A 12,746-nucleotide genomic window follows, 5' to 3' on the forward strand; every position below is an offset into this window, starting at 1 on the left:
GTGTCCTGCAGCGTGCTGATAAGGTCCGGAGGCTTCATCCTTCTGTGTGTTGCAGATCATTAATAGAAGTCGCTCCCTGCTTTGCACTTCGCTACTGGAGCACTGCAACAATTACGTGCTAATTATTTGTCGACTAATTCAGTTCCAGCGTTGAAACATAGACTTATCTGAATCAATGTGGCATCTGAGGTCAAGTTTGCAGCAGTTAAATCAGCCAAGGTGTTTTGTAAAATGCACCAAACATTTTTACTTGTGCTTTAAACTATTCCCACTTGCAGAGGTGTATCGTTGCATTTCTTCTCTTCACCTGCTGTCTTCTACACTCTTGTTTGTCTCCAGTTTCGCGTGTTCACTGCACCATTTCACCGGGTGGAATTTGCAGACTTCTGGCTGGCTGATCAGCTCAACTCACTGGTGTTTGTCTTGATGGACCTGGAGTATCTCATCTGCTTCTACGTCTTTGAGCTGCAGTGGAGCAACAGCAAGGGCCTGCTACCCAAGTTTAAAGGTGAGGCTTCAACCGATGGTCAGAATGGCTGTACCTTTAACTTTATGTTGGTTTTGCCATCTGTTCCTGGTACAAAAAAAAAAAAAAAAAAAAAAAAAAAGTATAACAACTGAAAATACTTAAATTATACACTAAAATTTCTCTAGACTCACAATTTTCCCCAACTCCTCTCAAGAAGAAATACTAATTTGTGTAATGACAACAGCCTGAGTTAACAACAATGCATTTCAACATTTGTAGTCCTACAGAAAGTGCATGTTTTTTAATACTTTTTTTCTGTTACTGGAAAAGTTATTCTCTACGTATGTGTAGAAACATCACGTGTATTCAGATCTCACAGAACACTGATGAAAAGCATTTAGTAGCACGTTAGAAATGAAAAAGGAAAGACAAACTCAAGTAGATATAAAATATAAAAGAGGCATGTTGAGCAAAGTGGAAAAACAAAAAAACAAAATTGCAACTCTTAAACACTAAGGGCCTGATTTACTAAGATCTCAAATAAAGGGTACTAAATTGTGTGTTTTTTCCAAAAGTTTGCACATTTATTTTGCACCCGTTTTGCGGGTGATTTATTAAAAGTTATTGCGTCTTTGATATCAGGTGCAAATCGCTGTATTTAAATGAGGTGTTTGCGTGTGTTAAAGTGATTCCAGCAATGGAAAACAGAGATAATGGAACGTAAATGCTTGGCCACACAGAGGTCGGCATGTGACTCTCATAATGATGAGCTGTTTAGTGGGAGGAGGAATGTGGAGAGAGGGTTGTTGTAGAGAAAAAGCAAAGAAAATGAAAAAGACAATAAGAGATAATAACATAATAATGTGCTATTTTATTTTTTTCTATTCCAGATCCTGACAACTACGTGTGCCACAGCTACTCATACGGTCTGCGCGCCATCATCCAGTGTCTGCCCGCCTGGTGCCGTTTCATCCAATGCCTGAGGCGTTACCGTGACACCAAGAGGGCCTTCCCGCACCTGGTGAATGCTGGGAAATATTCTACCACCTTCTTTGTCGTCACCTTCGCCGCCCTCTACGCCACACACAGAGGTAGGATCCAGGACACACAAACATACTGTAATATCTATTTAATGAGTCATGTATCTGAGGTAGTGGGTTTGATCTGAGCTGAGGAGACATGGCAACACATCCTCTGTCAGCTGCACAGATGTAGCTCCCAACACTGAATTATAGAGGAACTCAAAAGAGACACAAGTCTGTCTGAAGCTGGAAATCTACAAGCTAAAGCAACAGCACTGGTGTGTTGCTGTGTTGAAAGAGCATGTCAACACACAGGCTTCGCAGGCTTTTGTGTTGAGTCTTGTGCGTGAGAGAAGATGTGACCTTGAGTGCAAGCGGTAGAAGCTGGCCTTGGTTTCCTTGTCAGTGCCTATAGCTATATAATGGAAATGGGAAAGGTTTGTCAAACACTACTGTGGTGAAGGAAGGAGGGATATTTCCAGTTGAAATCTACCAGAAACAAGATGAGAAGGGAAAAAAAACATGTGAAACGAGAGTGATCCACATTAATAGTCAAGTCACTCTCCCTCTGACAGCTTCACAATTAGCCTAAAATTATTCGGATTCAGAAGTCATATCACAAAGCGGTTCATGTTCAAAGACACAGAGCCCAGGCAATAAAAGTGTCCCTTTAGCTTGCAGCCTTTGCATTTCAGCTCTCCATCACAGATATTTGTCCATGTGGCTCGTTTCAAAGCAGGCGCTCATGCATTTAAACTCTAACTGGCATTTTGCAGGCAAATGTATTTATTTCCCAGCAAAATGCCAGCTGTGAAACTTCATCTTCAACCTTTTACGCTGCTAAATGTTATGTCTCGGCATGACTTTATTCTTTTCCCATATAAATTTAAATCAATACATTTTCTTGGCAAGCTGACTGCCAGTCATGTTGAATGCAACAGGAAGAGAGACAAAGACTGACAGACTTCTTTTTTTTTTTTTTCTTCCACAGCTCAGTAGGAAAGGCATCCATTAAACCATATCCTTTCCTCCTCTTCTGGTCTGAAGCCTGTGTACCTTTAGACTAATGGCCTCTCCTCATGTGTTATTCTGTATGAAGCTGTCTTTGATAATGGAGGCAAAAACTGATCACTGGTTAAAGTGAAGGAGGAGGGTGGGAAGACAGATACTTACACACACTCGTGGACTGTGAGTGGGGAAGGTTGAGGAAATTGCCTGATGTCAGGATATTTTAAGTGTCTCTTGCAGAAATTATTGTTCTGGTATATTTTGAAGCTTTTGATGAATGAATGTGGGTACCAAAATCCTGCATCTAAATATGGAAATGATGCGTAAACAGCCTCAGACACACCACAAGTATAAGGTACTGATATTCTCTCTAGTCTCAGTGTAGACAGGACAGATGATATCTGCATCACCCAGCAGACCTGCAGAAAGTACAGCCGGTCGGTGTCGTGTTCATACCGCTGGGTCCAGCTGTAAAAGGCACCCGGAGTGTCAGTCAACATCTGGCAAAGGTCCCAGTGTCAGTGAGTGGATGTGTCACCTTCATTGCTAACCTGATCACAGCTCCGCTGGTTTCAGTGTGACCTCACTGCCTCGCCACCTCACTAATTCCTGGAACTGCCCACATTTAGCTCCGGGAAAGCAAAATGATTAAACCATAAATGCAACAAATATATCATGGGCTTCTCTTCAGTGAACTGAGTGGTGTTCATTGGCCAGAACTTCCATTTGCTGATCTAAATCTGTAAAATTACGAGCCAAAGTCGTCTCTCTAGTGTTTATGGGTCAAACTGGGATGCAGCATTTGGAAAGAGAGTCACAAATTTATGTTTTTTGTGGGGTTGAATCCTTTTTTATGTGGTGCAGCAGCCTGTGCAGATTTCTCCCTTTAGAGAGACTTTCAGTTCAGTGCTGTGAATAACTGATTGGACACCGTCATGAAAGTGTAATCTCAGCAGATGCTCTGAGGCCTGTAACCTGAGACATGATGATGGAGGATTTCCTGGTTTAGGCAGGCAGAGTTCCCAAACCTTGTGAGATGTAGTGCGAGGCCTGACAGTGAGGCAGATGCTTTACTCAGGATCAATACAGGCTCAGCTTTATGTACAGTTGCTTAAGACGTATTGCTGTTTTAGATGCAGGGGAGTTAAAGGCCTAATGCTAATTTAGACTCTTTGGATTTATCCAGTGGCTTAAAGCACAGACATAAGAGCAGGACAAAGAGAGGGGATACCACTATGCAAAACGTAAATCAGAAAGTATTATGTCCAGTCAGTGCCTGGATCGTTCTAAAGACGCCCGTCTGTATGTGATATCAACATCAAATCCTCTCAAACCAGCCAAAATAACCCCCAACCAGAGAGGAACATTTGTCTCGTCTTGCTGGTCTCTGTGAGAGGTCGACTGGGATGATGAGGTGTGGAAATGGATCGAGACCAAAGAATCAGTAAATTTAGTACTGATACAGCAGCGAGGGGAGGGGGGGAGAGGAGAGGAGAGGAGAGGAGAGGAGAGGAGAGGAGAGGAGAGGAGAGGAGAGGAGAGGAGAGGAGAGGAGAGGAGAGGAGAGGAGAGGAGAGGAGAGGGGAGGGGAGGAGAGGAGAGGAGAGGAGAGGGGAGGGGAGGAGAGGGGAGGGAGGAATTACCCACCTGGGGCCGAACATGTCTGCTGGAATAGAGATGAGCCCAGAACTGACAGCTTTTATAACTTCATTTCATGTACTGACCCCTCGTTCATTATCAGGAAAGGAATTGCTGCACACACATTAACCAATGAAGATAAAACGACTCTGCTCTGAGCCAAACCTCTCTCTCTCTCTCTCTCTCTCTCTCTCTCTCTCTCTCTCTCTCTCTCTTCCCTGTCTGCCTGCTTGAACTTTAATTCACCCCTGCTCAGGCCAAACAGACTCCTGCTACAAACGGTCACATCTGGATTCAGACACAGCCTGAAAGTTTGAACAGCACTGGATATGTTGAGATGGAGCTCACAGTGTTAGAATTAACGTATCTGGTTGGATGAGGTATGTGGGTAGTGGTGGAAAAAGTCCTTAAGATCCTTGACTAAAATGACCAAACCACACAAAACACAAAATGTAATTGGAAATATTAAAAGTAAAAAAATACTCACTCATGACAATTTACCCCTCTAATCGCAATTATTGTTTACTTGTTAATACTGATGGAGATATAACTGCTTTAGTGAGGTTGTAAAGTCCCGTGGTTCCCAACCTGGGAGTCAGGCCCTCTCCAAAGGTCACAAGATAAGTCTTTGGGGTCGAGGCATGATTAATGAGGTCCAAAAGAGAAAAAACTAAACAAATTTTTCTTTTGGTCTTTTCTCCAATCATTTTTTCTTTTTTTGCAGCTAAATCTCTCCTACTTTCTGTATAGTTAAGCTGAACTCAGCAAAATCACACAGGGGATTTATTCTGTGAATATAAAAATAAAAGAAGAGCTGGAAGAGCTCTTCAGGTGTAATAACTGTTTGAGCGGAGGGGAAAAAAACATCCAAAACTAACAAACCTGCTGTGATGTGACTTGGCTGTCACATCACAGTGATGTGATTTTAATGCCAGATGTGCACAGGGTCTTAAGTTACCTTCCACCTCTGTGAGACTGAGCGGGGCAGGATTCTTATTTCAAACCTTTTTAGAAGATTAGATTTGCCTTCATTTAACGGCTGACACTTTAAAGAGAGACTTGAAACAGGGGCAGAGACAGAGAGGACACCCAAGGATTTCTAATTACCTTGTTGATAGATTGTGCTGCCATGGGAACAGATGTGAAATCATTCCAACAACAGGTCTGATTAATCTTGTTGTGAACTTGATTCCATCAGTTGGAGATGGGCCTGAATCAACTGAGCCCACTGAAGTGCTCTGTCTTTAATAGTGTTTAACCTCCTGGGTGCCTATGGACAACAGTCGTAGCTGTGTGTGTGTGTGTGTGTGTGTGTGTGTGTGTGTGTGTGTGTGTGTGTGTGTGTGTGTGTGTGTGTGTGTGTGTGTGTGTGTGTGTGTGTGTGTGTGTGTGTGTGTGTGTGTGTGTGTGTGTGTGTGTGTGACACAGGCATAGAGATTGAGTGTGTGTGACAGCAGCCAGTGACCACCGTTAGCTCGTACTGAGCGTCCAATCAATGTCCATTTCACAGTGCTTAACCTTTAAATGGTCGAGCAGCGAAGCAGTCGGGTGGACAACAACATCAGACCTCACAGAAACTGAAGGGTTAAATACCTCAACACTTTACAGGCTGAGGAAATCACATCAGTGGATATTCTCCAGTGAAAAGAGTCTATTGTCCAGGACTAAGTTGAATGTACAGCTGCGGCCGTAGGGACTACTTGCATCCCATCGCTCAGCTGCGGCAGCGAACAGCACAATGGACGCGTCAGTTTACGGAGCAGTGCAGCAGTAATTCTCTGTTAGAAATGTCCCCACTCAAATCCCCGGCGTCTCGTTGGCTGGCAGCAGGAAGAGGCAGCGACTATAATAAATGGGAGCAAGCCTGGTCTCTGTCTGTGTGAGTAACTGTGAGAGGCCGCTGGGTGCTGATTTATACATCAGGCCCCACTGAGGAACAAGCAACTCACATCCACTGTGCTCCCACATAGACACAGAGGCGCTGCTGAGCACAGCTGATCACACTGGCATTACACAGTACATCAAACAACTGTAAACTAACGTAGAGACTGTTCAACAGGCTTATCATTATCATCAACAAAAGATTAACTGTTCAAAAATAGGATGATGCCAAAGGATACTTTATCTGGAAACTGGAGAACTTGTAATATTACCATGAAACTGCAGTTAAAAGCTTCACATTATTAGTGAATAATGCAGCCGACAAGTCTGAGTATTTACTCCGCCAACAAAGTACAGAGTCCTTATTTGGACATTAGAAATATGACAGATGGATGAAGCTGTCTTTCATTCCTCTCTACATACTTTCACAGCTCGGAGACACTCGGGGCAGAACAGGCATGCCACTTTTACGCAATTAAAATCATGTTGATGCTTATCATGGAATCAAACACTGAATTAAAAGAAAATTAGTACAACTACTTATCATATAATTTATCGGTTTATAAACTGAAGATGAATCATCAGCAATTTCGATGATTGATGAATTGTTGATGGGATTTATGGTGTGAACATTTTCATATTTTTCTGTGTTATGTTCTTTAATATCCAGAGCAAACTGACGGCAATTTTCCACTATTTACTGACACTCCATAGATAAACAATGAAGCGAGTAACAGAAAAATTCAAATAATTGATACTTGACAGATTCTTTGATAATAAAAAAATAACTGTTAGTTGCACTTCAATAAGAAATACATAGACCTGCATGAGTCATGCATGTCATGTCAGCCTTCTAGAAGTTAGGACACAGTGTTTGGAGAAACATGTGTTTTATTAGGACAACATACATTAATATTGGCATTAGCTCAGAAGAACACGCATATACGCACTTCTTCATGTCTGACTTCTGAGTGGAGCCACAACACAATGCAGATTAAATATTTTCTCTTTTTTTAAAAACAGTTTTGTGAACAGTGTTGTAGAAACTCTATAGTCTCGAAAGTATAAATCTTAGTGAAGACATGAACACTGCCTCTGGGTGTTTCTGAAATGAATCATTGCCATTGCAATCATGACAGCAGGGATCCCTCTAGTGGTCCAAATATGAATTAAACGTTGCACCCACAAGTTGAGTGAGGTGGTACATGTGAAGCTCCTGTTTCTTTAAGATGTGAACAGATCATGAGAAGGTCATTGGGACTTAAAGGAAACTCTTGAATGCAGTCATTTGACGTTAGTTGTTATTGTGTGTTTGTTTCAGAACAAGGACATACGGACGCCGACATGTTCTTCTACCTGCTGATCGTGTTCTCCACCATCAGCTCCCTGTACACACTGATCTGGGATCTGCGCATGGACTGGGGTCTGTTTGACCGTGGAGCCGGAGAAAACACCTTCCTCAGAGAAGAAATTGTTTACCCACACAAGGTAAAGTCTGGCAGAGACCTCCTACACACACACACACACACACACACACACACACACACACACACACACACACACACACACACACACACACACACACACACACACACACACACACACACACACACACACACACACACACACACACACACACACACACACACAGACAGACAGACTAACCCTTCCTCCTCCATGCCCAGGCCTACTACTACTGTGCCATCATAGAAGACGTGATCCTGCGTTTTGCCTGGACGATCCAGATTTCTCTGACCACAATGACCAAGATCCACTCTGTGGGCGACATCGTAGCTACTGTGCTGGCTCCTCTCGAGGTCTTCAGGTGGGTCTGAATTACATCACAACTTTTAGTTCCTCACAGACTAACAGTCAGATGTGGTGCTCTGGTCTACAGGATCAGGAACTCTGACTAAAAAGACAGGTGGAAAAATTCTCTAAAGCTTATAGAGATACAGTAATAAGAGATGATGAAGGCACATCTGTCTTCTCTAAAAAAAAAAAAAAAAAAGCCAGACAGTCCCACAGCACCCAGACTGACTTGTACCTTCATCTTCCTCACGGCAGGCGCTTTGTGTGGAACTTCTTCCGTCTGGAGAACGAGCACCTGAATAACTGCGGTGAGTTCCGGGCGGTGCGCGACATCTCCGTGGCGCCGCTCAACGCCGACGACCAGACGCTGCTGGAGCAGATGATGGACCAGGACGACGGCGTCCGGAATCGCTCTGGCAAGAAGACCTGGAAGAGGTCCTACAGCCTGTCACTGCGACGCCCCCTGCTGTCCTCCTCACAGTGAGAACTCCTTACTGACTTCAGGCTCCTTCACTCTGGCACAAACATAAAAAGTTTAGTTTGATTTCTGAAGACTGAAGAGGCAACAAAGGATAAATGACTGTCGATTTTTTTTTTTTTTTTTAATCTTAAAAATATACTAATAATAAATAGCCAGACCTGAAAGAGATGAGACATTTCTCCTCGTCCTTATTAGGTTTCTTGTATAAGGTAACACTACAATAACGTATATGATATTTATGAAACACAGTCTATCAGTAATGTTCTGGACTTCCTGCCGTCATTGCTCCCGGTGTTTTTACAGCACATTTTTATCAGGAAGCAAACAATGTTAATGTATGGCATAACTCAACATACAAATATGAAATGTTTCAAACTCAATGTGTAGGATTTAGAGGCATCTATCGGCAGAAATAAAATATATTATTCACAATTAGGTTTTCATTAGTGTGTAATCACCTGAAATTAAGAATAGTAGTGTCTCCTTACCTTAGAACGAGCCCGTCATATCTACACAGGGAGCAGGTCCCCGTCCACAGAGCTCGCCATGTTTCTCCAGTAACCCAGAAGGCACAAACCAAACTCTGACTCCTTAGAGGGCCTTTTGCCTTTTTAACGGGTTTCGCTGCTGCCAAAGATTCTCTTACATGCATGGAAACAGAGAGCGTGAGGAGAGATGTTTAGTTGGTGACAATCTGCAACCTCACCACTAGATGCCACTAAATCCTACACACTGCTCCTTTAAAAGGTCAAACATAGAACATTAATATAAACAACTCTTTAATCCTCTTTTTTTTCAGATCGAAGAAGGACACAAAGGTGCTTATTGAAGATACGGATGATGAGGCCTTCAGCTGAATCCACAGCGCCAACACACACACACACACACACACACACACACACACACACACACACACACACACACACACACACACACACACACACACACACACAAGCACACACTTACACATTTGTACTATACTTATAAGGACCTCATTCACTACCACCCAACCTCAACCCTTCTCCTTCGTAGTTTTAACTGTAAGTCTGAAGCTTCAGTGTAAACCTATAAACCAGCGAGGCCTGTCCTCGCCTTTATAAAACTTACCTCATCTTTACATCTTCGTGAAGAGATTTTGGTCTTTATAAGTATAGAAAAACACACAGTATAACGCAGAAACGCACACAAAGATAAACCCGCTGAAGCACAAGCATGGTGTAACGTTGCTACAGTCGAGGAGAGAGAGAGCGAATGTCACAGTCAGACCGATGGACAGACGTCAGAGGGAAACCTGCACGTTACTGGACAAGATACAACAACACTGGATTATCCTCTTCTTTTTTTAAAGGGACTTCTTTAGTATCTGTCATTTACGTTGACATATTTGTTCTTTAGATCCTTCTTGAATTTCGTCCTGGGTTTATTTAGGAGGTGCTGCACAAACAGGCTACAGACGACTGTTTACACATCTTTTCTAACTCCACTAGGATCAACAGGGAGAAGACAAAGCCAATCAAAAGACTAAACACTCAGAAATAGAAACCTGAGGAAGGACTCTGCTCACATTACAGCATATCAAAACAAATCAACTGGTTTCAACTCGTTGATTCTTTTTATACTCCCTCGTTTTGTTCTTTTTTTTTTCTTCCTTTTTGTTGTTGTTGTACAATCACACACCCTGGAGGCACTTGCAGGAAAAGTGCATTTAATACACAAACCATGACAAAAAAAAAGGATGTTTTGATTGAAACATTTCTAGTCTGTGAAGTTGCTTTGTATTATATTTCCTATATTTCGATGTGCATTATTACTCTATTGTAGTTGTTAAGTACTTCTACATGTGTCGTTTATACTAGTGAGACTAGTTGGAGCATCCTCACGATGATTTTTGATGTATTTTATAACGTTTGGAATGTTTTTTTTCTGCGTTCAACTCGTGCCACGTTTTTTAATGAGCTCTTAGTTAGACCTCAGTTTATTCCCCCGACCTCAGATTAGTGCAAAAACTGGCTTGTAAAGCATCGTGTCATGTTATCTTAAAGTGCCCTGTTAACTACAGCAAATGTACATGCAGTGCTAATCTTTACATTATTTACCAAAGTTTTTATTGTTATGAATGTGACTGCGGCTCGGGTATCTTTGTGCATCGAGCTGAGAACACAGCGCTTATTTAAAGGTGTTTTTTAATTCAAATCAACGTTTTTTGGGGGGCTGTTTTAGCAGGCAGGATCTGTCTTGTCGGACATCCCAGTAACATCAGTAGAATTACTCATATTACTGTCAACATGTATCTGAAGGATAGATAGAAGGATAGGATGCGATGTTTGATAACCTCAGTGGAAATGTGAGTGTATATGTCAGACTGGGAGCAGGAAAAGGAGCTGAAACATGGAGCGTTTTTTTTAACATTGATTCATGGAGGTACATTAACCAAACAAGCGCTGTGTTGTTTGGAAGGATTCAGTCAGATTCAGGTCAGAAAGATGGACTGTGACAGCACAATGATATGTATTGTCCAAGATGGATAGATTTCTTACAGGAAGAAAAGGAAATGGAAAAAAGTGATCAAACAGTCCAAAAATATGGATATGAAAAGGCTTCTTCACTGTCCTTATAGAGCAGAAAGCCTTGTGTGTTGTTTTGCTATTTGGGCGAAGTTTAAAATGTGTTTGCACAAAAAATGCTGTTTCACGTTTGAGATAATTTCATTGCAGTAAAAATGTAACTTGGCTCTTTTGTTTGTTTCACCCTCCAAACTGGGGCCAGACAGAAAACGTTTGAGAACCACTGGTATATGCACTTTGTGCATTGTGACAGTTTCTATGATTTACCACACGGGGGCGCTGCTACCCGTGTTGCCAGATTAGGCGGTTTTCCACTGAGCTGCTCTGCATCTTTCGGTGTTTATTTGTTAGGTCGTGGATACAATTTTGATTGTAATAGCTTAAACAGAGAATACGTTAACAACAACATCCTTAAATTTAAAAAAAAAAAAAAACCCTGTCCTACTTCTATGACCATCAGGGTTTTTTTTTTGGCAGGCAGTCTTCAAATCTGGTGACACTTCATGAAGTCATTCAGTTCTCTAATAGTTCATATCTACGACCTGTGGCATGTTCCCGAGCAGATCTGACCCTGCACCAGTCAGCGCCCCCGTCACCTGATACTGTTGCTTGTTTGTTGCTATTATTCAGTATCTTAAGACATGATTTCAAGTGTTGTGGCTTGTTGGATCAGATCTAATCGTAGATATTTAAAGTTAGTATCAACCAACGCGAGATGTGGTTCATACGAAGAGCTGCTGGTTGTAATTTCAAAGTGAGTCGCTGCCCGGTGTTTGAAGCTCGTCGGCTTTCAAGAGTAACTTTAATGCTGGTGTGTAATTTGTGTTGGACTTTCTCTTCCTGTTTGACCCCGTGGCTCCCCTCTCTGCTCCACGGTTCCTCCTTGTGACGACACCGTGTCACCACCGAGTAGTCGTAAGACGAAGCCCAGAGATCTTAGAGACACATTTCCTACAGAAAACTCCTCTTTCCTTCCCTCTCTTTTATCTTTTCTTCCCCCTCAGCGGCTGATAGACTGAACAGCTTCTGTGTGCAATGAAAGAGCTAGAAAGTTAAAAAAAAACTAAAAAAAAAACTGTGTTGTATCTGTTAAAAGTTTAGAAGGCAGAAAGCTTCTGTCCATTTAGATACACTGAACACACGCCATAAGCACACACACACACACACACACACACACACACACACACACACACACACACACACACACACACACACACACACGGCCTCTCTCTCGTGTCGGAGAGCACCACACCAGATCGTTTTGTAAAAAGGCTGTTGTCTTGCCTGCATGCTGCTTTAGTTTTACATTGTACATAGATCTTAATTTATTTGACATATTGTGTATATTAGTAATCATTGTAGCCTCCCAACAATGATGGATTTCATACGTTGCCATTGTTGCTCCAGGACAAGCAGTATTTTGTAGGTGATGAGGAGCTTTTTTTGTTGATTGTTCACAGTCCTGCACTCCTTCTCATGTGTAAATCTGTTTTAACGTGTTTGTATAAAGATAGAAGAAGAAGAAGAAAAAAAAAAAAACAAGTCCATAGAAATGGAGAATGTGATTGGTTGTATCTTGTTGGTGATTCCTTTGTATTTCAAGGCTCCGTCATCTCCGGGGGGTTTTACGTGCAGGGCTCATGGAGGAGGTGGGGGCGAAGGGAGTCCCGTGTCCTGGAGCTGGAGTCCCGTTGGGAACATGTTGTGTAGGTTACATCTCACAGAGGCGGTGGAGCAGGACACAGGGACTGACCCCCAGTCCAGAGAGGACCCACACCATAACAAGATACCGTTAGACTGATCCCAGATCTGCCCGAGTAGCTCTTAAATATCTCGCAGATCTTTACGTGCTCGCCGGAAGTATTTCGAGG

General features: G+C 42.4%; 1 protein-coding gene across 1 annotated transcript in view; it reads left to right on the forward strand.

Annotated features, from left to right (window-relative positions):
* Positions 1-10,849, forward strand: part of xpr1a (xenotropic and polytropic retrovirus receptor 1a) — a 65,581-nt gene extending 54,732 nt beyond the window's left edge. Inside the window, exons 10-16 of the mRNA XM_069699060.1 lie at positions 340-508; positions 1,360-1,560; positions 7,340-7,506; positions 7,704-7,843; positions 8,086-8,310; positions 9,111-9,181; positions 9,244-10,849. Of these exons, the coding sequence (XP_069555161.1) occupies positions 340-508; positions 1,360-1,560; positions 7,340-7,506; positions 7,704-7,843; positions 8,086-8,310; positions 9,111-9,168 (960 nt within the window). The 3' untranslated portion in view covers positions 9,169-9,181; positions 9,244-10,849. The remainder of the gene's footprint in view (positions 1-339; positions 509-1,359; positions 1,561-7,339; positions 7,507-7,703; positions 7,844-8,085; positions 8,311-9,110; positions 9,182-9,243) is intronic.
* The last annotated feature ends 1,897 nt before the right edge of the window (positions 10,850-12,746 follow it).

The sequence above is a fragment of the Brachyistius frenatus genome, unplaced genomic scaffold, assembly GCF_029030835.1.
Source record: "Brachyistius frenatus isolate BFR_SWC_R1_liver_20210118 unplaced genomic scaffold, ASM2903083v1 Contig_29, whole genome shotgun sequence".
NCBI lineage: Eukaryota > Metazoa > Chordata > Actinopteri > Embiotocidae > Brachyistius > Brachyistius frenatus.